This window comes from Oncorhynchus nerka, linkage group LG20 (assembly GCF_034236695.1).
Source record: "Oncorhynchus nerka isolate Pitt River linkage group LG20, Oner_Uvic_2.0, whole genome shotgun sequence".
Lineage (NCBI taxonomy): Eukaryota > Metazoa > Chordata > Actinopteri > Salmoniformes > Salmonidae > Oncorhynchus > Oncorhynchus nerka.
The window spans coordinates 41,151,398-41,178,255 of NC_088415.1; the positions used below are offsets into that span (position 1 = coordinate 41,151,398).

Genomic DNA, 26,858 nt, shown 5'->3' on the forward strand with positions numbered 1-26,858 from the left:
GTTCCTAATGTTTTGTACACTCAGTGTATACTGTAACACTGTCCCAAGGACACGGAGTGGAAGTTTGCATCTGTCTACAGTAGGAGGCAACATGAATGAATTGTAACACACTGGTAATACTAGTGCCTGCTCGGTCCTTTCCTATATGCAGGGCTGGTGTACAGACACTGCTGGCTGGCTGGCTGGTCTTTGTACCCAAAGTGCAAGAGCGCCCACTATTGGTAGTCATTGTGTTGATGACGCCATTGCAGTGCTCAGCTCTAATGAAATGGACTGAGGAGCAAGGCTCACGGCTGGTGAAGGAACGAACGAGGGCTATCAAAAAAACATTTGGGTAACAAATCATTTGAAGGGTTGTTTACGGAATATTCATATCGGTGTCATAAGTGCATCCAAGTGTGTCACGACTGAGAAGGGAAAAAAATGTTACAACACATTTTAAGAGACATTTCTCAAAGGAAATATGTTATTAATCTCACAAAAGTAATTTATTGTGCCTTACAGTTCATATGGCTTTTTCGTTGTATGACAGAGTTGGTATGAACAGAAGATTGGACAATACCCTGGCCATGTTTTACAGAGAACACCGGCACCAAAACAGCATAATCGCAACGTTTGCATCATGAAGGCCTGGCAGGGCAGGCCGAGAGGAAATGAGGTCATCAAACCTCGCCGGATCTGCTCCTCAAGCGCTCCTGTGTGACGCCACAGCGCCGTACAGAGAACATCCACCCGATGACAGAGGAGACATGTTAAAGCCTGTACACACACTCAAAAACCAACCAGGTGGGCCACATTCAGAGAGAACTGTACAGTAAGGCCCTCTTTCTCTACCGCTGGGAGGAGTCTGTTGCGCTCCTGGTCATATACTGTATCTTCCTAGCGATACTGTGTACAAAACTCTGGAATGTACACGTAGCCAGCTGCATCATGAACCGTTGGTTACATATTGACTGAGACACGTTGGCAAGAGAGGAAGAAAATGACGGGAGGACACATGGGGCCTGCCACTTCACTGAAGAAGACGAGAGAGCGGGGGTACAATCCTGCAACATTACAAAGACATGATGATGTCATGGCTTCGGATGAGAAGGCAGTTGGTTTCTCGGATGCCAGGTCTGAGACAGATGATGCTTTTCACACCAGTGAGCCGAGCCAAACTGAGCCGGACAGAGCTGGCCTGGCTCTGCAGCCACCGTAGTTCCTGGAACTGTGCTGGAAAGGACCATGTGAAAATAGAATACCCATGCCAGCACTGGTTTGGTTTGGGTTGGCATGATAGTGTGAAAAGGGTAACAGGCTGGCTGGCATCCACGCCATTTGTTAGACCAGTCATCTATCTTCTATGTACACCGAGCTAGGAGTTTACTGGTCAGATCCCACTGACTTGAGTCAAAAATACACACACATAAATATTGCCTGTTCCTAGCGCACCCTACAGCGTGGCGGCCGCTAGGGTTTGGTCCTTAGTAACAGAGAAGCCCTGAGAAGTCTGTTTTCATGTCGTTGCCACTAAAAGTTCCTGGTTTGAACTTGCGTGTGTCTGCGTGTGTGTTGATCATGTGTCAGCGAGTGTTTGCTTGTGCACGTTGTTAAATAGTGCTTCGGGTTTCACAGGCATTTTAATGATGATAGTTCTCTACATTTCCGTTGTGTTCGCTAATTGCATGACTGCTGAATAAGATGAGATTGCCATTGACTGTACTGTCAATATTGGGCAATAAAGATGCATTGTATAAAACAAGATATCAAAGTGCCACAGCCAAGTGCTACGGCCAACTGTCAATCTCTGTCTACCAAACAAAGCCAAAATGGCACATTTGTTATAGGTTCGAGGTTTAGTATGTGTGTGTGTGTGTGTGTGTGTGTGTGTGTGTGTGTGTGTGTGTGTGTGTGTACTTTTACATGTCAGTGTGTGTTGAGTTGCTAACTTTGGCACTGAGACACTATCCATTCGACAGCATTGTTTGTTGCGTTGAAAGGAAGCACATAGATGAATGCTAGTCCCCTGATAAACAACACAACTCCACAACTTTAGTCACTGTAACACAACATTACTGAGTTGATTATCATTGACATCTACGGCGCGCAAAACTGCCCAAAAAACACCAGCGGCGCAGTTGGAAAGAAGATTCAGTTCGAGGTCTGCCAGTTCGGATTCTGATTCGTCTCTCTCTCTGGATATCCGTAGTAATGGGAAACTCCTCAAAAAACAAAACCTCATCTAAAGAAATCATTTACAAAACCAGGATTACAAACAAACAAAATATAATGGTATATATAGATATGTATGGACTAATTAATACATTGAGAGAGAAAGAAAAGTCAAGAAAAAACAAATTGAACAGTATTCAAAAGCAAATAACAGCAGAAAAATCGATTAGCATATTCAGTTTGGTTTCATCCTGCGTTTGTCTTTTTGAGAAACGTGTTTTGCTTTGCATCCGTTGGAAATAGTCTATTGTTCAGTTCACGCTTTCTGTTTTGGCCATTCTTCTATGTAGATACAAACAAAAAGATAGTAAAAAAATGTGATGATTTTTTTGTTGTCAAAGAGTCCGCTTTTTGTTTTTGTTGCCATCACGCCATCTTCCCTCTTCTCTATATCAGGACTCACGAGTCCAGTCGGTTGCCATCACGCCATCTTCCCTCTTCTCTATATCAGGACTCACGAGTCCAGTCGGTTGCCATCACGCCATCTTCCCTCTTCTCTATATCAGGACTCACGAGTCCAGTCGGTTGCCATCACGCCATCTTCCCTCTTCTCTATATCAGGACTCACGAGTCCAGTCGGTTGCCATCACGCCATCTTCCCTCTTCTCTATATCAGGACTCACGAGTCCAGTCGGTTGCCATCACGCCATCTTCCCTCTTCTCTATATCAGGACTCATGAGTCCAGTCGGTTGCATCATGTCGTCTCTCTTTTATAATAGTATCTCTGCAGGTCTCTCTGTGTGTCTGCATGTTACTTATCAGGAACCTGTGAGTCAGAGAACCTGAGTTATAGTGACTGTACAGTTAGGTGTAAGTCTCTGCTGTCCTGTCATGTCCTGCTTGTAGAGACTGATGTGCAGTAGGGAGATGGAGAGGATACAGAGGAAAGCGAGGGAGGGCCAGCATTGGAAGGGGTAAGGTGGGTGTATGTGTGTCTGTGTGTGTGTGTGTGTGTGTGTGTGTGTGTGTGTGTGTGTGTGTGTGTGTGTGTGCGTGTGTATGATTACGTCAGTTAGTGTGTGTATTTGAGTGCACAGACTGTATTTGTGTGTGATCGCCTCCCCTCCTCACTGCGCCCTCCTGGCACGGCTCTTCCTATCCCCTTCGCTGCCACTCTCCAGAGCCCAGGATTCCCCCTCACTGTCCGAGCCCCTGTCCTCTTCCTCCCCATCATCATAATCATCCTCATCTTCCTCCTCTGGGGAGGGCTCACTGCCGTTCTCTGTCCCCCAGCTGTCCTCCTCGTCCTCGGCCTCAGTCTTCATGGTGGCGGGGGGCTTGGTGGAGGCTGGTGGAGCGGGTGGAGGGGCAGGCGGAGGGGAGCTCTCTCCACTGCTCTCTGTCTGGTCCTCGAAGGCCTCTGGGTTCTCTAACATCTCCCTGATCAGAGGAGGCATGGGGCCTGGGATCTCCATCTTCAGAGTGAGGGCCCTCTCGGCCCCTGTTCACACACCACAGGGGAAAAAACATTCATGTTAACAAGTCCAGAAAGTCATGTCTTAGCGTTCACTTATAGTGCTAGATGTTCCAGGCGTTATGGAAGTAATCCTGACGTCCCAAGTGCTATCTCAAATGTCCTGCTTCCACCATAATCTATATGTATCATTCAGACTGTGTGTGTTAGCTGGTGGTCTGGTGTAATTGTAGTGTACTCTTTCTGTATTATAACAATGCTGACCCTTGGTGCTGATGCCTCTGAGGTCAGTGATCTTCATCAGCATGCGGGGGAACATGTGTGGTTTGTTGGGGCGTCTGCGACGGGCGTAGATCTTCAGGGCCTCCAGCAGGGGCTCCTGCAGCTTGTCCACCTTCTGGGGCTCCTCCAGGTCCATACGGTCTGAGGGACGGACAGGGGGAGAGGATTGCGTTATACACACAATTACGTGACAAACTGGACACATAAACAGCCATAAGACTAGGATGGGAACCACGTAATTGATGATTTTGAGGTCATTACAATTGTATCATGTTATTGGTAACAGCTACAGGTAAATAAAGTGTCAAGTGGAGTGCAACCAAACTATTCCATCCCCACATTTCTACTGGTATTGTAACTGAGTGAGGATGTTATCGCGGCCTAACACCTCAAAGACATTTAGGTGTGTATTAGTTCTTAACGTTGTATTGACGAGCAGTAAAATAGTATTAATCCCCTGAGGGTGCAGTACCTCCAGAAATGAGGGAGATGGCGCTGAGGAGGCCAGTCTCTGTGTCGTCCATCTCCAGAGGCAGCAGCTGGCCAGCGAAGGCAAACACCAGGTCTGTGAGCGGGCCGAAGCCTGCGTTGTGCATCTGGGTCCGGTTCAGGGTCAGCCCGTCGGAGAAAGTCATGGTGTCCTGCTCTGGGGTGTAGCGCGTGCAGATCCTCAACATCTAGGGGTGAAAGAGGGAGGGGGAAAGATGGAAAGACCGAGAAAGAGAGGGGGAAGGATATAAATAAATAAAAATACAACAGGAAGGCTAAACCATATAGTAGGCTATGTTCTTTATCGATTGTCCATTAAAACAACAGGCTAATCTCTCGTCACCTTTCCCTCTATACAGCACGTACAATACCGCCACTATCCACTGAGAGGCAGTGTCCCCTCATCATTACATTGCCACGTCTCTGAGTCTCAGAGAATATAGCAAGGTCCGTTGACAGAGCGGATGAGGGGATAGAAAGAACCAGGTAAATACCAGGATGTCCAGGCAGGCTGACTTGAGGAGGGTGATCTGGTCAGCGATGGTGAGGGTGGTGAAGCCGGGGAGGCGCTTGGCAAACTCCACAATCTTGATGATGCACTTGGTGGAGAGCTCACTGAACTTATCCCACAGCCCGAGGTCCAGCTGCACGCGCTGCTCTGCACTGGAGTTCTGGAGGACAGGAGAGACAGAAAGAGAAAGAGAGAGAGTGAGTGTGGGGATGGCAGGGACACAAACAGGGTTCTTATTAGACATTGATCAGGTAGAAGAGTTATTGGTTATTGTTTATTTATTTTTACCTTTACTTAACCAGGCAAGTCAGTAACCCGAACGATGCTGGGACAAATGTGTGCCGCCCTATGGGACTATCCCGATCACGGCTGGTTGTGATACAGCCCGGGATCGAACCAGGGTCTGTAGTGATGCCTCTAGCACTGAGATGCAATGCCGTAGACGGCTGCGCCACTCAGGAGCCTTTACCACGGGTATGACAAAACATGTATTTTTAACGCTCCAGTTTATAATAGCAATAAGGCATCTTGAGGGTTTGTGGTATATTGCCAATATATCACGGCTAAAGGGCTGTATCCATAAGAACAGCCATTAGCCGTGGTATATTGGCCATATACCACACGCCCTCGGGCCTTTTGCTTAATTATTATTCAGGTAGAATAATAACACCACTGACTGGACATCAACCAACTAGGTCGAATGTTCTCACAGTCTTACAGTACAGCAACCAATCACCTACCAAGCTCTCAAACATCAGCACAGAGACAAAGTGGAGTCGGAGTTCAACGGCTCAGACACGAGACGTCTACAGGGTCTACAGACAATCACGGACTACAAAGGGGAAAAGCAGCCACGTCGCGGACACCGGCGTCTTGCTTCCGGACAAGCTGAACACCTTCTTCGCCCGCTTTGAGGATAACACAGTGCCACCGACACAGCCCGCTCCCAAGGACCACGGGCTCTTGTTCTCCGTGGCCGATGTGAGTAAGACATTTAAGCGCGTTAACCCTTGCAAGGCTGCCGGCCCAGACGGCATCCCTAGCCGCGTCCTCAGAGCATGCGCAGACCAGCTGGCTGGTGTGTTTACGGACATATTCAATCTCTCCCTATCCCAGTCTGCTGTTCCCACATGCTTCAAGATGTCCACCATTGTTCCTGTACCCAAGAAAGCAAAGATAACTGAACTAAATGACTATCGCCCCCCGTACCATATACTTCTGTCATCATGAAGTGCTTTGAGAGACTAGTCAAGGATCATATCTCTTGCACCTTACCTGTCACCCTAGACCCACTTCAATTTACTTACTGCCCCAATAGGTTCACAGACCATGCAATTGCCATCGCACTGGACAAGAGGAATACCTATGTAAGAATGCTGTTCATTGACAGGCCGCCCCCAGGTGGTGAAGGTAGGAAACAACACCTTCACTTTGCTGATCCTCAACACAAGGGCCCCTCATGGGTGCGTGCTCAGCCTCCTCATGTACTCCCTGCTCACCCATGACTGCGAGGCCACGCCCGCCTCCAACTCAATCATCAAGTTTGCAGACGACACAACAGTAGTAGGCATGATAACCAACAATGACGAGACGGCCTACAGGGAGGAGGTGAGGACCCTGGGAGAGTGGTGCCAGGAAAATAACGTCACTCAACATCAAAAAAACAAAGGAGCTGATCATGGACTTCAGAAAACAGCAGAGGGAGCACGCCCCGGTCCGAATTGATGGGATCACAGTGGAGAAGGTGGAAAGATTCAATGTTCCTCGGCGTACACATCACTGACAAGCTGAAATGGTCCACCTCAAATGTATATACTGTATTCTATTCTACTGTATTTTAATCAATGCCACTCAGACATTGCTCGTCCTAATATTTGTATATTTCCTAATTCAATTCTTTTACTTTTAAAATTTGTGTGTATTGTTGTGTATTGTTAGAAACTACTGCACTGTTGGAGCTAGGAACACAAGCATTTCGCTGCTAAACATGTATATGTGACCAATGACATTTGATTTGATTTGGAGAAATTTGATTTACCCTAAACTGGCCTTTTGAGTTGGGGAAAGTGTGCATGTTCATAGTGGATTAGTGTCTTTACATGGGATGTGAATCAGTATGTTCTAACGGGGAAAAAAGGACAAATACCCAAATGTGTGAGACTCTTACGGTGTGGTATTTGCCCAGCTGCAGCAGTGAGGGGAAGGTGTCTTGGTGGGCCTTGCTGACTTTGTTGACCAGCTCCTCCAGTTCTCCACTCAGCTCATAGCTCTCCGGCGGCACCAACTCCTCCTTCACGTCCTTCTTCTTCTTGTTCCTGTCGTTGCGCACTGCTAGGGAGGAGAAGAGGAGGAGGGGGATTAAAAGGAGGATGAGGTGGAAGAGGAGGAGAGGAAGAGCAGAAGGAGGAACACAGCAACAGGTGAGTGAGGACTTCCGTTGGCTTCCCACTGACTCGCCGCAATTCGGTGATGTTGCGTACCAGTTAGTGAGCCATATTATACAATCCAGCTCATAACAGCACTTAAACAAAGTGATGACACTATCTCTCCATTCACTGTTATCTCCCTCCCTCTTCCTCCCTCCCTCTCCCTCCTCCCATTCTTTCCTTCCTCTCAGGATATCCAGAAATAGCAGGGGGACAATGTGATCCACGTCCTAACACACATCCCACACAAACAATACACCCACATAAGTGTCCCATGGGCAAACCTTCCCACCACTCACCTCACCTCGCACACACACTCTCACAGACATACACAGTCACATTGAGTAAATTGAGCTCTTTGTGACCAAGAATTTGCTATCACTCTCATTGTTTTTGTATTTGTCATAACAGAATGATCAGTTGGAGCCAAGTCAAAAAGGCTATTTTTACAGAGAGCGTCTATACTGAAATGAAAGTGCGAACGAAAGGTGAGGGGTTTTGGTAGGGCAAGGGTGCGTTGAGAGTGAGATGACTGGTGAAACACCTAGTCTGTGTCCCTAAGGGCACCCTGTAACCTAGAAGGGCACTACTTTGCACCGGACAAAAGCAGTGCACTATATAGGGAATAGGGTGTAATTTGGGACGCTGATTCACAGGAAGAGTCATTTCGTAACGTGATTAGTCACAAGGGTGGTACTGTGCCCAGTCTTTCCAAATCAGTACCCTGCTGCTTCTTCGTTTCACTTCCTACTTCCTCCTGGGTGAATCATTTTAGATCAAACTATACCAGCGACTATCTAAAAGCATATTGAGTGCTTTGTTTATATACTCTTGAGTGTGTGTGTGTGTGTGTGTGCACTTCCATGTGTGTGTTTGTGCATGATCGTGTGTGCTTGCATTCATGCTTCCGTATCACAGGGCCTGGATGTCCTAGGTCAGTAGTCCCCATCCCCCCAGCCTCGCTTACGTCTCTCACCTTCCTTGGACATGCCGACCTCGAAGCACTTCTGCAGTCGGCAGTACTGGCAGCGGTTCCTGGTGACCTTGTTGATCTGGCAGTTCTTGTCCCGGTGACAGGTGTACACCATGTTCTTCTGGATGCTGCGCCGGAAGAAGCCCTGGAGACGAGAGAAGAGAGGGGAAGGAGCAGATGAAACGCGGCCCGGTGGAGGGAGTGACATTGTAACGGCCACGTTATCTTTCAACCTTTCATGTCTGTTCATTTCTCAGATCCCGGGATTCCCGACTGAAACATTTTAGCACGTTTTGTACTGTTGTGACTTCCTCATCCAGGCTTTGATCTGGTACATTCCCATGGCGACGCCTCGACGTCCCGTGTTCAATACTTTCACCCGCTCTATCCTTACAGCGTTCCCGACGTCATACTTTTGGACATGAGAAACGAGACCATTGGCATGCTGCCTGCCAGTGTTACGTTTGAGTGTTGTCAGTGCGTGTGATGATGCTGGTGATCATGAAGCAAAAGCAGGGGCCTCCTCACCTTGCAGCCCTCACAGGAGCTGACCCCGTAGTGATAGCCGGAGGACTTGTCCTGGCACACGAAGCAGGGCTTGTAGATGCGTGGCGGGGGAGGTGGAGAGGGAGAGCTGGGGACCATCTCCTCTGAGCTGGTGCTCTGGGTCTCCACCGCTGCAGAATATAAGAGAGGTGGATGAGTCCTTTGATTTTTGTTACATTTTCTAGCTTGCAGTCGAATACTGCTGTTAGCGAGCCAGTTGCACTCAGTCACACTTAGGTTAGACTACACCAAATAAAGACGGGGAGATTTTGGCTGACTATTGGTAGTGAGAAGATGGACACAGTCAGAATGGAATGGAAGACATGACTTTTAGTCCCATGTCCCCAGTGCACCCTACCATCATTCACCCTAAGGGGGCAGCACTGAGCCCTCAGGTCACAGATCAGAGTTCAGTGTCTGTTTTAGAGTTGGGAGGGGCTGTAATTGACAGAGGTAAAGAAAACAAACCATTTTACAACAGGCAGATAAGTGGAGGTGTGATTGATTAGATTGACAGATCTCAGTCTCTGATAGGGCCTGGCGGCTGAATGGGCGGGGCTGTGGCTGCAGCTAGGGATCCCTCATTCCACAGTGACTCACTCACTGAGACTGGCATCCACTTGCCTCAGGAGAAATCTGCCACTCGCCCCACAAGGTAGCTAAGGTATAGGAAGATGGGAGAGCAAAATGTCCATGCACAACTGGTGTCCGCTTCGGTCTGTCCCTCCCACTGCTGCAGACTGCAGACTCAAACCCAGTCCCACACGCTGACTGCCATACCCACTGACATCACAGTTGTACCTTGAGTCACATGCTCCTACGCTAAATTAAACATAATTATGTTCGAAATATGCTCCTTTGGCACTGAGCTACACCACGTCTGGATTCCATACTTCCCAAGAGAGACACACTCACACACACACAGGTGCGCACACGACACACGCACGCACGCACGCACACGCCAACAGACATGCCGCCACCGGCACCGCCACACACACACACAGACACTGACACACACACATACACTGCACACTCTCAGTAACAGGCACACACATGTTGACCCCCCCCGTCCCCGTCCCAACACCACTTCTTTCAACTTTCACCCCTGGTCACCCCTCAAACTTCAACTCCCCAACTTCTCCAGCTCCAGCCTCCAAAACGCCACCACCCCCTGACAAACAAACCCTATATTCCTCTCATTTCCTGGCCCTAAATTCCTCAGCTTGGCCCTGTCAGGGTTCAATAGAGGTCCAGACTTATAAGCTGGCCTATAAAGATAGTCTCATGGCTGGCCTGGAGGCCCCATCCCTGCTGGCCAGGCCTTTACTAGGATCCAGTCACCTTGGGCAAGCTATTCACACCACCAGCTGTAGACCCAGGCCCGTGAAAAACAGCAGCGAAAATCATAAAATAAAAACAGGGAGACTCTAGAATTCTAACTTTTACTGCCTCCCGCCTCCCCCTAACACCTTCAATGGACACCACAGGGCTAGCTTACGTTTAACCTACAATCCCCCCTCCTCCAGTCCCCCTTCCCTCCTCTCCCCCTTTCCCTCATACCCAAACCACCAGCTTGCCTTTTTTACAAGAGTGGGGACTTCAAAAAGAAGGGAAAAGGGGGTATAAAAGGAGGAGTGTGATTAAAGAAAAACGGAGAAAGCCAGGGGACAGAAAAGGGGAGGGGGTGAGAGGAGGACACAGTTGTTGCCGCTCAGGGCTAGCCTTGTTCGATACCAAGATGACCATTACTGCTACGGCTGTTAGCTACTGCTGCTGCCACTGTAACTCTGCTACTGTTACTACTGCTACTGCTGCTGCCACTGTAACTCTGCTACTGTTACTACTACTACTGCTGCTGCCACTGTAACTCTGCTACTGTTACTACTGCTGCTGCCACTGTAACTCTGATACTGTTACTACTGCTACTGCTGCTGCCACTGTAACTCTGCTACTGTTACTACTGCTGCTGCCACTGTAACTCTGCTACTGTTACTACTGCTACTGCTGCTGCCACTGTAACTCTGCTACTGTTACTACTACTACTGCTGCTGCCACTGTAACTCTGCTACTGTTACTACTGCTGCCTGCCACTGTAACTCTGCTACTGTTACTACTGCTACTGCTGCTGCTGTAACTCTGCTACTGTTACTACTGCTACTGCTGCTGCAACTCTGCTACTGTTACTACTGCTACTGCTGCTGCCACTGTAACTCTGCTACTGTTACTACTACTACTGCTGCTGCCACTGTAACTCTGCTACTGTTACTACTGCTGCTGCCACTGTAACTCTGCTACTGTTACTACTGCTGCTGCCACTGTAACTCTGCTACTGTTACTACTGCTACTGCTGCTGCCACTGTAACTCTGCTACTGTTACTACTGCTACTGCTGCTGCCACTGTAACTCTGCTACTGTTACTACTACTACTGCTGCTGCCACTGTAACTCTGCTACTGTTACTACTGCTGCTGCCACTGTAACTCTGCTACTGTTACTACTGCTACTGCTGCTGCCACTGTAACTCTGCTACTGTTACTACTACTACTGCTGCTGCCACTGTAACTCTGCTACTGTTACTACTGCTGCTGCCACTGTAACTCTGCTACTGTTACTGCTGCTGCCACTACTCTGCTACTGTGCTACTGCTGCTGCCACTGTAACTCTGCTACTGTTACTACTGCTACTGCTGCTGCCACTGTAACTCTGCTACTGTTACTACTGCTACTGCTGCTGCCACTGTAACTCTGCTACTGTTACTACTGCTACTGCTGCTGCTGCTGTAACTCTGCTACTGTTACTACTACTGCTGCTGTCACTGTAACTCTGCTACTGTTACTACTGCTACTGCTACTCTGCTACTGTAACTCTGCTACTGTTACTACTGCTACTGCTGCTGCCACTGTAACTCTGCTACTGTTACTACTGCTGCTGCCACTGTAACTCTGCTACTGTTACTACTGCTGCTGCCACTGTAACTCTGCTACTGTTACTACTGCTGCTGCCACTGTAACTCTGCTACTGTTACTACTGCTACTGCTGCTGCCACTGTAACTCTGCTACTGTTACTACTGCTACTGCTGCTGCCACTGTAACTCTGCTACTGTTACTACTACTGCTGCTGCCACTGTAACTCTGCTACTGTTACTACTGCTGCTGCCACTGTAACTCTGCTACTGTTACTACTGCTGCTGCCACTGTAACTCTGCTACTGTTACTACTGCTACTGCTGCTGCCACTGTAACTCTGCTACTGTTACTACTGCTACTGCTGCTGCAACTGTTACTACTGCTACTGCTGCTGCTGCCACTGTAACTCTGCTACTGTTACTACTACTACTGCTGCTGCCACTGTAACTCTGCTACTGTTACTACTGCTGCTGCCACTGTAACTCTGCTACTGTTACTACTGCTACTGCTACTCTGCTACTGTAACTCTGCTACTGTTACTACTGCTACTGCTGCTGCCACTGTAACTCTGCTACTGTTACTACTGCTGCTGCCACTGTAACTCTGCTACTGTTACTACTGCTGCTGCCACTGTAACTCTGCTACTGTTACTACTGCTACTGCTGCTGCCACTGTAACTCTGCTACTGTTACTACTGCTACTGCTGCTGCAACTCTGCTACTGTTACTGTTACTGCTGCTGTTACTACTGCTACTGCTGCTGCTGCCTGTTACTCTGCTACTGTTGCTACTACTAACTCTGCTACTGTTACTACTGTTACTACTGCTGCTGCCACTGTAACTCTGCTACTGTTACTACTGCTACTGCTACTCTGCTACTGTAACTCTGCTACTGTAACTCTGCTACTGTTACTACTGCTACTGCTGCTGCCACTGTAACTCTGCTACTGTTACTACTGCTGCTGCCACTGTAACTCTGCTACTGTTACTACTGCTGCTGCCACTGTAACTCTGCTACTGTTACTACTGCTACTGCTGCTGCCACTGTAACTCTGCTACTGTTACTACTGCTACTGCTGCTGCAACTCTGCTACTGTTACTACTGCTACTGCTGCTGCCACTGTAACTCTGCTACTGTTACTACTACTACTGCTGCTGCCACTGTAACTCTGCTACTGTTACTACTGCTACTGCTGCTGCCACTGTAACTCTGCTGCTGCCACTGTAACTCTGCTACTGTTACTACTGCTGCTGCCACTGCAACCTGCTGCCACTGTAACTCTGCTACTGTTACTACTGCTACTGCTGCTGCAACTCTGCTACTGTTACTACTGCTGCTGCCACTGTAACTCTGCTACTGTTACTACTACTACGGCTGCTGCCACTGTAACTCTGCTACTGTTACTACTGCTGCTGCCACTGTAACTCTGCTACTGTTACTACTGCTACTGTTACTACTGCTACTGCTACTCTGCTACTGTAACTCTGCTACTGTTACTACTGCTACTGCTGCTGCCACTGTAACTCTGCTACTGTTACTACTGCTGCTGCCACTGTAACTCTGCTACTGTTACTACTGCTGCTGCCACTGTAACTCTGCTACTGTTACTACTGCTGCTGCCACTGTAACTCTGCTACTGTTACTACTGCTACTGCTGCTGCCACTGTAACTCTGCTACTGTTACTACTGCTACTGCTGCTGCCACTGTAACTCTGCTACTTTTACTACTACTACTGCTGCTGTAACTACTACTGCTACTGCTGCTGCTGCCACTGCTCTGCTACTGTTACTACTGCTACTGCTGCTGCCACTGTAACTCTGCTACTGTTACTACTGCTACTGCTGCTGCAACTGTTACTACTGCTACTGCTGCTGCTGCCACTGTAACTCTGCTACTGTTACTACTACTACTGCTGCTGCCACTGTAACTCTGCTACTGTTACTACTGCTGCTGCCACTGTAACTCTGCTACTGTTACTACTGCTACTGCTACTCTGCTACTGTAACTCTGCTACTGTAACTCTGCTACTGTTACTACTGCTACTGCTGCTGCCACTGTAACTCTGCTACTGTTACTACTGCTGCTGCCACTGTAACTCTGCTACTGTTACTACTGCTGCTGCCACTGTAACTCTGCTACTGTTACTACTGCTACTGCTGCTGCCACTGTAACTCTGCTACTGTTACTACTGCTACTGCTGTAACTCTGCAACTCTGCTACTGTTACTACTGCTACTACGCTGCTGCCACTGTAACTCTGCTACTGTTACTACTACTACTGCTGCTGCCACTGTAACTCTGCTACTGTTACTACTGCTACTGCTGCTGCCACTGTAACTCTGCTGCTGCCACTGTAACTCTGCTACTGTTACTACTGCTACTGCTGCTGCCACTGTAACTCTGCTACTGTTACTACTGCTACTGCTGCTGCAACTCTGCTACTGTTACTACTGCTGCTGCCACTGTAACTCTGCTACTGTTACTACTACTACGGCTGCTGCCACTGTAACTCTGCTACTGTTACTACTGCTGCTGCCACTGTAACTCTGCTACTGTTACTACTGCTGCTGTTACTACTGCTACTGCTACTCTCTGCCACTGTAACTCTGCTACTGTTACTACTGCTACTGCTGCTGCCACTGTAACTCTGCTACTGTTACTACTGCTGCTGCCACTGTAACTCTGCTACTGTTACTACTGCTGCTGCCACTGTAACTCTGCTACTGTTACTACTGCTGCTGCCACTGTAACTCTGCTACTGTTACTACTGCTACTGCTGCTGCCACTGTAACTCTGCTACTGTTACTACTGCTACTGCTGCTGCCACTGTAACTCTGCTACTTTTACTACTACTACTGCTGCTGCCACTGTAACTCTGCTACTGTTACTACTGCTGCTGCCACTGTAACTCTGCTACTGTTACTACTGCTACTGCTGCTGCCACTGTAACTCTGCTACTGTTACTACTGCTACTGCTGCTGCAACTGTTACTACTGCTACTGCTGCTGCTGCCACTGTAACTCTGCTGCTGTTACTACTACTGCTGTTACTGATGCCACTGTAACTCTGCTACTGTTACTACTGCTGCTGCCACTGTAACTCTGCTACTGTTACTGCTACTGCTACTGCCACTGTAACTCTGCTACTGTTAACTACTGCTACTGTAACTCTGCTACTGTTACTACTGTAACTGCTGCTGTGTTACTGCTGCTTAACTCTGCTACTGTTACTACTGCTACTGCTACTCTGCTACTGTTACTACTGCTACTGCCACTGTAACTCTGCTACTGTTACTACTGCTACTGCTGCTGCCACTGTAACTCTGCTACTGTTACTACTGCTGCTGCCACTGTAACTCTGCTACTGTTACTACTGCTACTGCTGCTGCCACTGTAACTCTGCTACTGTTACTACTGCTACTGCTACTCTGCTACTGTTACTACTGCTGCTGCTGCCACTGTAACTCTGCTACTGTTACTACTGCTGCTGCTAACTCTGCTACTGTTACTACTGCTGCTGCCACTGTAACTCTGCTACTGTTAACTGCTGCTGTTACTACTGCTGCTGCCACTGTAACTCTGCTACTGTTACTACTGCTACTGCTGCCACTGTAACTCTGCTACTGTTACTGCTACTGCTGCCTGCTGTAACTCTGCTACTGTTACTACTGCTGCTGCCACTGTAACTCTGCTACTGTTACTACTGCTGCCCACTGTAACTCTGCTACTGTTACTACTGCTACTGCTGCTGCCACTGTAACTCTGCTACTGTTACTACTGCTACTGCTACTCTGCTACTGTTACTACTGCTACTGCTGCCACTGTAACTCTGCTACTGTTACTACTACTACTGCTGCTGCCACTGTAACTCTGCTACTGTTACTACTGCTACTGCTGCTGCCACTGTAACTCTGCTACTGTTACTACTTCTGCTGCCACTGTAACTCTGCTACTGTTACTACTGTTACTACTGCTGCTGCCACTGTAACTCTGCTACTGTTACTACTGCTACTGCTGCTGCCACTGTAACTCTGCTACTGTTACTACTGCTACTGCTGCCCACTGTAACTCTGCTACTGTTACTACTGCTGCTGCCCACTGTAACTCTGCTACTGTTACTACTGCTGCTGCCACTGTAACTCTGCTACTGTTACTACTGCTGCTGCCACTGTAACTCTGCTACTGTTACTACTGCTACTGCTGCTGCCACTGTAACTCTGCTACTGTTACTACTGCTACTGCTGCTGCCACTGTAACTCTGCTACTGTTACTACTGCTACTGCTGCTGCCACTGTAACTCTGCTACTGTTACTACTGCTGCTGCCACTGTAACTCTGCTACTGTTACTACTGCTGCTGCCACTGTAACTCTGCTACTGTTACTACTGCTGCTGCCACTGTAACTCTGCTACTGTTACTACTGCTGCTGCCACTGTAACTCTGCTACTGTTACTACTGCTACTGCTGCTGCCACTGTAACTCTGCTACTGTTACTACTGCTACTGCTGCTGCCACTGTAACTCTGCTACTGTTACTACTGCTACTGCCACTGTAACTCTGCTACTGTTACTACTGCTGCTGCCACTGTAACTCTGCTAATGTTACTACTGCTGCTGCTGCTGTAACTCTGCTACTGTTACTACTGCTACTGCCACTGTAACTCTGCTACTGTTACTGCTGCTACTGCTGCTGCCACTGTAACTCTGCTACTGTTACTACTACTGCTGCAACTCTGCTACTGTTACTACTGCTACTGCTACTCTGCTACTGTTACTACTGCTGCTGCCACTGTAACTCTGCTACTGTTACTGCTGCTACTGCTGCTGCCACTGTAACTCTGCTACTGTTACTACTACTGCTGCAACTCTGCTACTGTTACTACTGCTACTGCTACTCTGCTACTGTTACTACTACTGCTGCAACTCTGCTACTGTTACTACTGCTACTGCTACTCTGCTACTGTTACTACTGCTACTGCCACTGTAACTCTGCTACTGTTACTACTGCTACTGCTGCTGCTGTAACTCTGCCACTGTTACTACTGCTACTGCTACTACTGCTACTGCTACTCTGCTACTACTGCTGCTGTACACTTACTGTTACTGTACTGCTACTGCTAACTCTGCTACTGTTACTACTGCTACTGTAACTGCTGCTACTGTTACTCTGCTACTGTTACTACTTACTGCTGTAACTCTGCTACTGTTACTACTGCTACTGCTGCTGCTACTGTTACTACTGCTACTGCTGCTGCCACTGTAACTCTGCTACTGTTACTACTGCTGCTGCTGCCACTGTAACTCTGCTACTGTTACTACTGCTGCTGCCACTGTAACTCTGCTACTGTTACTACTGCTGCTGTACTCTGCTACTGTTACTACTGCTACTGCTGCCACTGTAACTCTGCTACTGTTACTACTGCTACTGCTAACTCTGCTACTGTTACTACTGCTACTGCTGCTGCCACTGTAACTCTGCTACTGTTACTACTGCTACTGCTGCTGCCACTGTAACTCTGCTACTGTTACTACTGCTACTGCTACTCTGCTACTGTTACTATACTACTGCTGCTGCCTCTGCTACTGTTACTACTGCTCTGCTACTGTTACTACTGCTACTGCTGCTGCCACTGTAACTCTGCTACTGTTACTACTGCTACTGCTACTGCTGCTACTGTAACTCTGCTACTGTTACTACTGCTGCTGCCACTGTAACTCTGCTACTGTTACTACTGCTGCTGCCACTGTAACTCTGCTACTGTTACTACTGCTGCTGCCACTGCTGCCACTCTGCTACTGTTACTACTGCTACTGTTACTACTGCTACTGCTGCTGCTACTGTAACTCTGCTACTGTTACTACTGCTGCTGCCACTGTAACTCTGCTACTGTTACTACTGCTGCTGCCACTGTAACTCTGCTACTGTTACTACTGCTGCTGCCACTGTAACTCTGCTACTGTTACTACTGCTGCCACTGTAACTCTGCTACTGTACTACCTGCTACTGCTGCTGCCACTGACTACTGTTAATACTGCTGCTGCCACTGTAACTCTGCTACTGTTACTACTACTGCTGCTGCCACTGTAACTCTGCTACTGTTACTACTGCTGCTGCCACTGTAACTCTGCTACTGTTACTACTGCTACTGCTGCTGCCACTGTAACTCTGCTACTGTTACTACTGCTACTGCTGCTGCAACTGTTACTACTGCTACTGCTGCTGCTGCCACTGTAACTCTGCTACTGTTACTACTACTACTGCTGATGCCACTGTAACTCTGCTACTGTTACTACTGCTGCTGCCACTGTAACTCTGCTACTGTTACTACTGCTACTGCTACTCTGCTACTGTAACTCTGCTACTGTAACTCTGCTACTGTTACTACTGCTACTGCTGCTGCCACTGTAACTCTGCTACTGTTACTACTGCTGCTGCCACTGTAACTCTGCTACTGTTACTACTGCTGCTGCCACTGTAACTCTGCTACTGTTACTACTACTACTGCTGCTGCCACTGTAACTCTGCTACTGTTACTACTGCTGCTGCCACTGTAACTCTGCTACTGTTACTACTGCTACTGCTGCTGCCACTGTAACTCTGCTACTGTTACTACTGCTACTGCTACTGCTGCTGCAACTCTGCTACTGTTACTACTGCTGCTGCCACTGTAACTCTGCTACTGTTACTACTACTACTGCTGCTGCCACTGTAACTCTGCTACTGTTACTACTGCTGCTGCCACTGTAACTCTGCTACTGTTACTACTGCTACTGTTACTACTGCTACTGCTACTCTGCTACTGTAACTCTGCTACTGTTACTACTGCTACTGCTGCTGCCACTGTAACTCTGCTACTGTTACTACTGCTACTGCTGCTGCCACTGTAACTCTGCTACTGTTACTACTGCTGCTGCCACTGTAACTCTGCTACTGTTACTACTGCTGCCGCTGCTCTGCTACTGTAACTCTGCTACTGTTACTACTGCTACTGCTGCTGCCACTGTAACTCTGCTACTGTTACTACTGCTACCACTGTAACTCTGCTACTGTTACTACTGCTACTGCTGCTGCCACTGTAACTCTGCTACTGTTACTACTACTACTGCTGCTGCCACTGTAACTCTGCTACTGTTACTACTGCTACTGCTGCTGCCACTGTAACTCTGCTACTGTTACTACTGCTGCTGCCACTGTAACTCTGCTACTGTTACTACTGCTGCTGCCACTGTAACTCTGCTACTGTTACTACTGCTACTGCTGCTGCCACTGTAACTCTGCTACTGTTACTACTACTACTGCTGCTGCCACTGTAACTCTGCTACTGTTACTACTGCTGCTGCCACTGTAACTCTGCTACTGTTACTACTTCTGCTGCCACTGTAACTCTGCTACTGTTACTACTACTACTGCTGCTGCCACTGTAACTCTGCTACTGTTACTACTGCTACTGCTGCTGCCACTGTAACTCTGCTACTGTTACTACTGCTACTGCTGCTGCCACTGTAACTCTGCTACTGCTATCGTACTACTGCTACTGCTGCTGCCACTGTAACTGTGCTACTGTTACTGCTGCCACTGTAACTCTGCTACTGTTACTACTGCTGCTGCCACTGTAACTCTGCTACTGTTACTACTGCTACTGCTACTGCCACTGTAACTCTGCTACTGTTACTACTGCTACTGCCACTGTAACTCTGCTACTGTTACTACTGCTACTGCTGCTGCCACTGTAACTCTGCTACTGTTACTACTGCTACTGCTGCTGCCACTGTAACTCTGCTACTGTTACTACTGCTGCTGCCACTGTAACTCTGCTACTGTTACTACTGCTGCTGCCACTGTAACTCTGCTAATGTTACTACTGCTGCTGCTGCTGTAACTCTGCTACTGTTACTACTGCTACTGCCACTGTAACTCTGCTACTGTTACTGCTGCTACTGCTGCTGCCACTGTAACTCTGCTACTGTTACTACTGCTACTGCTGCTGCTGTTACTACTGCTACTGCTGCTCTACTACTGCTACTGCTGTTGCTGCTGCTGCTGCTACTGTTACTGCTGCTACTGCTGCTGCCACTGTAACTATGCTACTGTTACTACTACTGCTGCAACTCTGCTACTGTTACTACTGCTACTGCTACTCTGCTACTGTTACTACTACTGCTGCAACTCTGCTACTGTTACTACTGCTACTGCTACTCTGCTACTGTTACTACTGCTGCTGCCACTGTAACTCTGCTACTGTTACCACTGCTACTGCCACTGTAACTCTGCTACTGTTACTACTGCTACTGCTACTCTGCTACTGTTACTACTACTACTGCTGCTGTAACTCTGCTACTGTTAGTACTGCTACTGCTACTCTGCTACTGTTACTACTGCTACTGCCACTGTAACTCTGCTACTGTTACTACTGCTACTGCTACTCTGCTACTGTTACTGCTGCTGTAACTCTGCTACTGTTACTACTGCTACTGCTACTCTGCTACTGTTACTACTGCTACTGCTGCTGCCACTGTAACTCTGCTACTGTTACTACTGCTACTGCTGCTGCCACTGTAACTCTGCTACTGTTACTACTGCTGCTGCCACTGTAACTCTGCTACTGTTACTGCTGCTGTAACTCTGCTACTGTTACTACTGCTACTGCTACTCTGCTACTGTTACTACTGCTACTGTAACTCTGCTACTGTTACTACTGCTACTGCTGCTGCCACTGTAACTCTGCTACTGTTACTACTGCTACTGCTGCTGCCACTGTAACTCTGCTACTGTTACTACTGCTACTGCTACTCTGCTACTGTTACTACTACTACTGCTGCTGTAACTCTGCTACTGTTACTACTGCTACTCTGCTACTGTTACTACTGCTACTGCTGCTGCCACTGTAACTCTGCTACTGTTACTACTGCTACTGCTACTCTGCTACTGTAACTCTGCTACTGTTACTACTGCTACTGCTGCTGCCACTGTAACTCTGCTACTGTTACTACTGCTGCTGCCACTGTAACTCTGCTACTGTTACTACTGCTGCTGCCACTGTTACTCTGCTACTGTTACTACTGCTGCTGCCACTGTAACTCTGCTACTGTTACTACTGCTGCTGCCACTGTAACTCTGCTACTGTTACTACTGCTGCTGCCACTGTAACTCTGCTACTGTTACTACTGCTACTGCTGCTGCCACTGTAACTCTGCTACTGTTACTACTGCTACTGCTGCTGCCACTGTAACTCTGCTACTGTTACTACTGCTACTGCTGCTGCCACTGTAACTCTGCTACTGTTCCCACTGCTGCTGCCACTGTAACTCTGCTACTGTTACTACTGCCACTACTACTACTAGAGATAATCATTGTCCACAGCCTAAATTCCTTCTCAGAAACATCTTGAGGTAAATCTGTTAAATCTGTTAGAGGAATAATCCCAATACTAAAGTAACAAATCACCCTCTACTCTAACCACTTTGAAAAGAAGTGACTGTGTCTGGACTCATATTCCCTATATAGTGCAGTACTCTTGACCCAGGTCAGAAATGGGCCGAGGTTAAACGCCATGCACTAAATAGGGGATAGGGTGCCATTGGGTATGCACATTGTTTCTGCAGCAGTGGAGCTGCAGCTATCCTCGTGGCCCTGAATGTATCAAACACAGGGAACGAGTGGAACCGCGCAGAACGTGCCGGGAGCCTGTGTGTTCATGCAATAATAACAGCAGTAAACGGGCCATGTGTTGACGAGTCCTTTGAAAAGGACAACTCCTGTGTGGGGTCTAGAAATGGATACTGTCTGTTGCTGACTGACACCGTCTGAGTGGCGGAGAGGTGGAACAAGAGAGAGAGAGGGGGGGGGGGGGACAGCGAGAGAGAGAGAGAGAGGGGGCAGCGAGGGGATGAAGTGAGAGAGAGAGAGAGGGGATGAAGTGAGAGAGAGAGAGAAGGGGGATGAAGTGAGAGAGAGAGAGAAGGGGGATGAAGTGAGAGAGAGAGAGAGAGAAGGGGGATGAAGTGAGAGAGAGAGAGAGAGGGGATGAAGGGATGAAGTGATGAGTGAGAGAGAGAGAGGGGATGAAGTGAGAGAGAGAGAGAGAGAAGGGGATGAAGTGAGAGAGAGAGAGAGAGATGAAGTGAGAGAGAGAGAGAGAAGGGGGATGAAGTGAGAGAGAGAGAGAGAGAGAGAGAGGGGATGAAGTGAGAGAGAGAGAGAGAGGGGGATGAAGTGAGAGAGAGAGAGGGGGATGAAGTGAGAGAGAGAGAGAGAGAGAAGGGGATGAAGTGAGAGAGAGAAAGATAAACTAGGACAGAGACGGAACTGCTTGCTGCCGTGGTGAAACAGAATACGACTCCTTTTCTCTCTCTCTCTCTCTCTCTCTCTCTCTCACATACACACGCACACACACAAACACACACGCACACACACCTATCCAAATACTACTCCACATTTACCCCACCCCAAGAAAGCAGGCCCACATTTAATGATCAATCAACCCCCCTGAGCCCCTTCCCCTCTCTTTTCATGTCTACCCCTGTCCCCCAAACCCAGCTCATCTCTGTTTAGAAAACAAATGCTTCTGAAATGAGAGGCCCTCTTATCAGTTCTGAAGCCTGGACCTCAATTTGCATGACAATCCCCCTCTGGAGGGCTGCAGGCTGGTGATGGACGAGAGGTGGGTGGTAGGTGGTGGGTGGGGGCTATGTGTAAGGGGTGACAGAGGGGAGGAGAAGAGAAGAGAGGAGGGTATAGTTGAGTTATGAGTAGCCACTGCTCATTTCCTGCTAAGTATCAGTTTACCTCTAATCCCTCTCTTTCAATGGCCTCTGTACACAAGTGGCCCAGCTGCACTGGCCTGGCCTACACTAATCCCCAGTCTCACACACACATACACACACACACACAACGCACCACACACACACACACGTAGGCACGCGGACACGCGTGCACAGTGCACACACACACAAGCATGCACGTACACACACACCCCTCCATCTGCGGAGTTACATCAGTAACATCCTATCACTGCACCTCATTAGACGTGAAATGTAAGTGCACTAGACAGAAATAGCCGTTTAGCTGAAGGTCATTTACATTCAATTCTAGGTCAACATCAACTGGGCCAATTGACTTCCCTTGATGTTGAACCGATCCAATAGAAGAAGGAGAGAATGAAGGGAGGACAAACAGAGAACAAAAGAGAAGGGTCTTTCTGGAGATTTTCAAAACCTGTCTTTTGTTTTGTCTGAGTGGAGTGGAGTGGAGTGGAGTGGCAAGGAGAGGAGAGGAGTGGAGAGGCGAGGAGCGGAGTAGAGTGGAGAGAGGAGGAGTGGAGAGGCAAGGAGTGAAGTGGAGAGGGGAGGAGTGGAGTGGAGAGGAGTGGAGAGGCAAGGAGAGGAGAGGAGTGGAGAGGCAAAGAGAGGAGTGGAGAGGCAAGGAGCGGAGTAGAGTGGAGAGAGGAGGAGTGGAGAGGAGTGGAGAGGAAAGGAGAGGAGTGGAGAGGGGAGGAGTGGAGTGGAGAGGGGAGGGGAGGAGTGGAGTGGAGGGGAGAGGAGAGGGAGGAGTGGAGAGGCAAGGAGAGGAGAGGAGTGGAGAGGCAAGGAGTGGAGAGGAAAGGAGAGGAGTGGAGAGGGGAGGAGTGGAGAGGGGAGGAGTGGAGTGGAGTGGAGTGGAGGGGAGAGGAGTGGAGAGGAGGGGAGAGGAGTGGTGTGGAGAGGGGAGGAGTAGAGAGGGGATGAGTGGAGTGGAGTGGAGAGGAGGGAGTGAAGAGGAGAGGAGAGTGGGTGCAATAACAATTGAATTGTGAGCAGAGCAAAGGCTTGACTGTTGACTGTGTGCCTCATAGAGCTGGGACGATAAACCGGAAATGATCAACACTGATCGCGCCAACCATTTATCGAGGGCAGTGAACTGGTATCGATAATCACGATAAGTGAGAAATGAAACAAGTCTGCTAATACAGGCTATTACTGACGGTACATTTCATAGTTACAACATTCCTAGCAGTAGTAGTAGTTGTAAGGGTAAGGTAATATACCAAAGTAGCTTAACTGGTGCAAATGAATATTATAAACATATCATTGTATTTCTCATTATTCTGGTATGGCTCTCTGTCCATATCGCCCAGCTCTAGTGCCTCAGGCGTTTTGTGTTGTTGCACAACCCTCATTTTAACCCGAGCAGCTAGGCTAGCATATGACACCCTGGCAGAGGAACAACTTTTCTTTCACAATAGACTGCCTGTCGATGTGGTCTACGTGACTGTGGGTATGATTGAGTCTTCACTGGGACACTGTTCCAGAGAGTCTTGGCATGTGAGTGAGTGAGTGAGTGAGGGCGTGTGTGTGTGTGTGTGTGTGTGTGTGTGTGTGTGTGTGCTAGCCAGTATGCGAATAGAACTGTGGACTTTGAATTCAGAGTGGGCACTCTTCCAGCCAGTGGCTCTGCCCAGTCTCTGCAGGCTACACTCCTCTGCTCTCGGCTTCCACACACTGTACTGCTCTGAAGTGCCGCGGTGCTTGTATCTGCTAGTTGTGACGCTGTTTATCGCTCTTTGTATTGGCCGTGTTTACTGCAGACTGTTACATTCCACCGATGGCCACATCTCTAACTTCATTACTGAACCCACAGCTGTGTTTTATTTCCTTTGCATGTCACTGTCAGAGGCCAGAGAGTGAGATGAGATTGGCCGAGACTATCTGAACACTGTGTGTGTGTACTGTGTGTGTGTGTACTGTGCGTGCGTGTACTGTGTGTGTGTGTACTGTGCGTGTGTGTGTGTACTGTGTGTGTACTGTGTGTGTGTACTGTGCGTGCGTGTACTGTGTGTGTGTGTACTGTGTGTGTGTGTGTGTGTGTGTACTGTGTGTGTACTGTGTGTGTACTGTGTGTGTGCGTGTGTGCGTGTACTGTGTGTGTACTGTGTGTGTGCGTGTGTGCCTGCGCGTGGGCACGCGTTTTGTGCTTTGTCTGTGTGCCCTTACAGAAAAACCACATGATTTCACATGTGGAAAGTCACATGACTAAGTAAGGGTGTACTGTGCACGTATGTGTGAGGCAGTGTGCGAGGGAGCGACGGACAGTTGTGTCTGTGTAGACGAGACAGGGTGGCCTGACAGACTGACAGACGGGCACCAGATTGAGAAGAGCTTGTGGAACAGTGGGGGCTGAAAGGTAAGCTGACCCACTGGCCAGAGCCCCTGGCACCTAAACCCAATGGCACAAGGCTGTGGCCCTACCAGAAGAGCCCTGCTTTACTTTAATACTGCACTACAGACACAAAGACAGAGATTCTCCAACTGTTGATGGGTGTCTCTACTACTCCACTGTATCACGGTAACCCCAGAACGAGCCTGTGCCACAACATAGGGGACAGAGAGAGTGGCATCCCTCCATTGTTTGTCGTGCCAGTATAGTGCCACCTCTCTCTCTTTCTGTCTCTCCCTCCCTCGGTCTCTCTCTCTCTCTCTATTTCTGTCTCTCCCTCCCTCGGTCTCTCTCTCTTTCTGTCTCTCCCTCTCTCAGTCTCTCCCTCCCTCGGTCTCTCTCTCTCTCTCTATTTCTGTCTCTCCCTCCCTCGGTCTCTCTCTCTCTTTCTGTCTCTCCCTCTCTCAGTCTCTCCCTCCCTCGGTCTCTCTCTCTCTCTCTTTCTGTCTCTCCCTCCCTCGGTCTCTCTCTCCCTCCCTCTCTCGGTCTCTCTCAGTCTCTCCCTCCCTCTGTCTCTCCCTCTCTCGGTCTCCCTCAGTCTCTCCCTCCCTCCCTCGGTCTCTCTCTCTCTCTCTCTCTCTGCCCACCTCTTCCTGCCACCCCTCTTGTGTAAGGCCCTTCAGCACCATACACGTTTCCTTCCTCTTTCTTTTGTCACACTCCCTTCTTCCGGAGGCTCTGATGCAGTTCTTTATCGTCTCCCCCCTGTGGCGTCATGGCTTTTTACATGGGTTGACAGCTCATGTACCAACCCTGGGCTAAACTCTTCCTTCTACTGACACTAGCAGCTCTATACCGCTGTGGTCAAGACAGGTTGAAACATTGCCAATCATCCTGATGACTTTTACTGTTCAAGCTCTATTGCTGTAAGCTCTCTTGAATCACTGTGTACCTTTCAACTGGGAAAGTGTCCCTTTTTCAGCTTGTCTGGACCCTTCCAGGCCTGTGATAAATAAAACTGGACAGGGACTGGTTCAGCACTCAGAGGCGAGGAGAGGAGATGAGAGGATGAGATGAGGAGAGGGAGAGGAGGAGAGGAAGAGAAGGGCGAGGTGGTGGAGGGGAGGAGAGGAGAGGGGGGGAGAGGAGAGGGAGAAGGGGAGAGGAGGGGAGGGAGAGGGCGAGGAGGGGAGGGGCGAGGAGGGGAGGAGAGGGAGAGGAGATGAAGGAGAGGGAGAGCAGAGGGAGAGGAGAGGAGAGGAAAAGAGGGAGAGTAGAGGAGTGGAGAGGGAGAGGAAGGGAGAGGGGAGAGGGGGAGAAGAGGAGAGGAAACACCAATGTAGACAGACAGAGCAGAGAACCCACCCCACAGGACTTTTCACCCTGCTGTCATAACCAGCACCAAGTCACGAAACACACACGCAGACATATGTGTGTATGCACACTGTCTGAGAGAGAGAGAGAGAGAGTGAGAGAGAGAGAGAGAGAAAGAGAGAGACAAGCACTCTATGGCATTGCCATGTACATGAAGAATCACCAGTCCCCGTTCCACAAATGCAAATATTGCATAAGTGGGTTTTCTGACGTGTAGCCCTGACGTTCTGAGTTCTACAATGTTGTATGGGTACCTGCAGATTGTAAGTAAGCTCCTGGTACTGACCCTGCATATACAGCAGCGTACCTTCTATGGTTCCCTCCTATATTACTCATTGTATTGTATTGATATTATTCCCTCTTACCTTGACATTAAATACTGCGTTGTTTGGGAAAGATTTCACTGTACTGTCTTACACCTGATGTGTCCTGTGAAATACACGTTGAAACTTCAAACATCCAGACAAGGTGGGCAGCCCAAACCAGAGCAGGAAGACAGGCAGGCAGCAGGTGGGACCGGTAACCCGCTTGTGTCCCCGTGGCGTTTCAGTCTGAGACAGGCGCAGAGCGGCACACTCCTTCAAAACCAGCCTT

The 26,858-nt window shown here is 48.8% G+C and overlaps 1 protein-coding gene across 12 annotated transcripts in view; it reads right to left on the bottom strand.

Annotated features, from left to right (window-relative positions):
* Positions 1–462: 462 nt before the first annotated feature.
* The window catches only part of LOC115102546 (retinoic acid receptor gamma-A), a 91,032-nt gene continuing 64,636 nt past the window's right edge, over positions 463–26,858 (bottom strand). For 4 of the 12 annotated variants that reach the window (XM_029622619.2, XM_029622617.2, XM_029622620.2 and 1 more), the window contains 7 exons: positions 8,839–8,987; positions 8,305–8,455; positions 7,058–7,242; positions 4,895–5,071; positions 4,384–4,588; positions 3,894–4,052; positions 463–3,656 (listed from right to left, as the gene is read on the bottom strand). In XM_029622619.2, coding sequence (XP_029478479.1) covers positions 3,283–3,656; positions 3,894–4,052; positions 4,384–4,588; positions 4,895–5,071; positions 7,058–7,242; positions 8,305–8,455; positions 8,839–8,987 — 1,400 coding nt within the window. In that variant the 3' untranslated portion in view covers positions 463–3,282. The remainder of the gene's footprint in view (positions 3,657–3,893; positions 4,053–4,383; positions 4,589–4,894; positions 5,072–7,057; positions 7,243–8,304; positions 8,456–8,838; positions 8,988–26,858) is intronic. The other 8 variants (XM_029622626.2, XM_029622629.2, XM_029622623.2 and 5 more) reach the window with 7 other exon arrangements.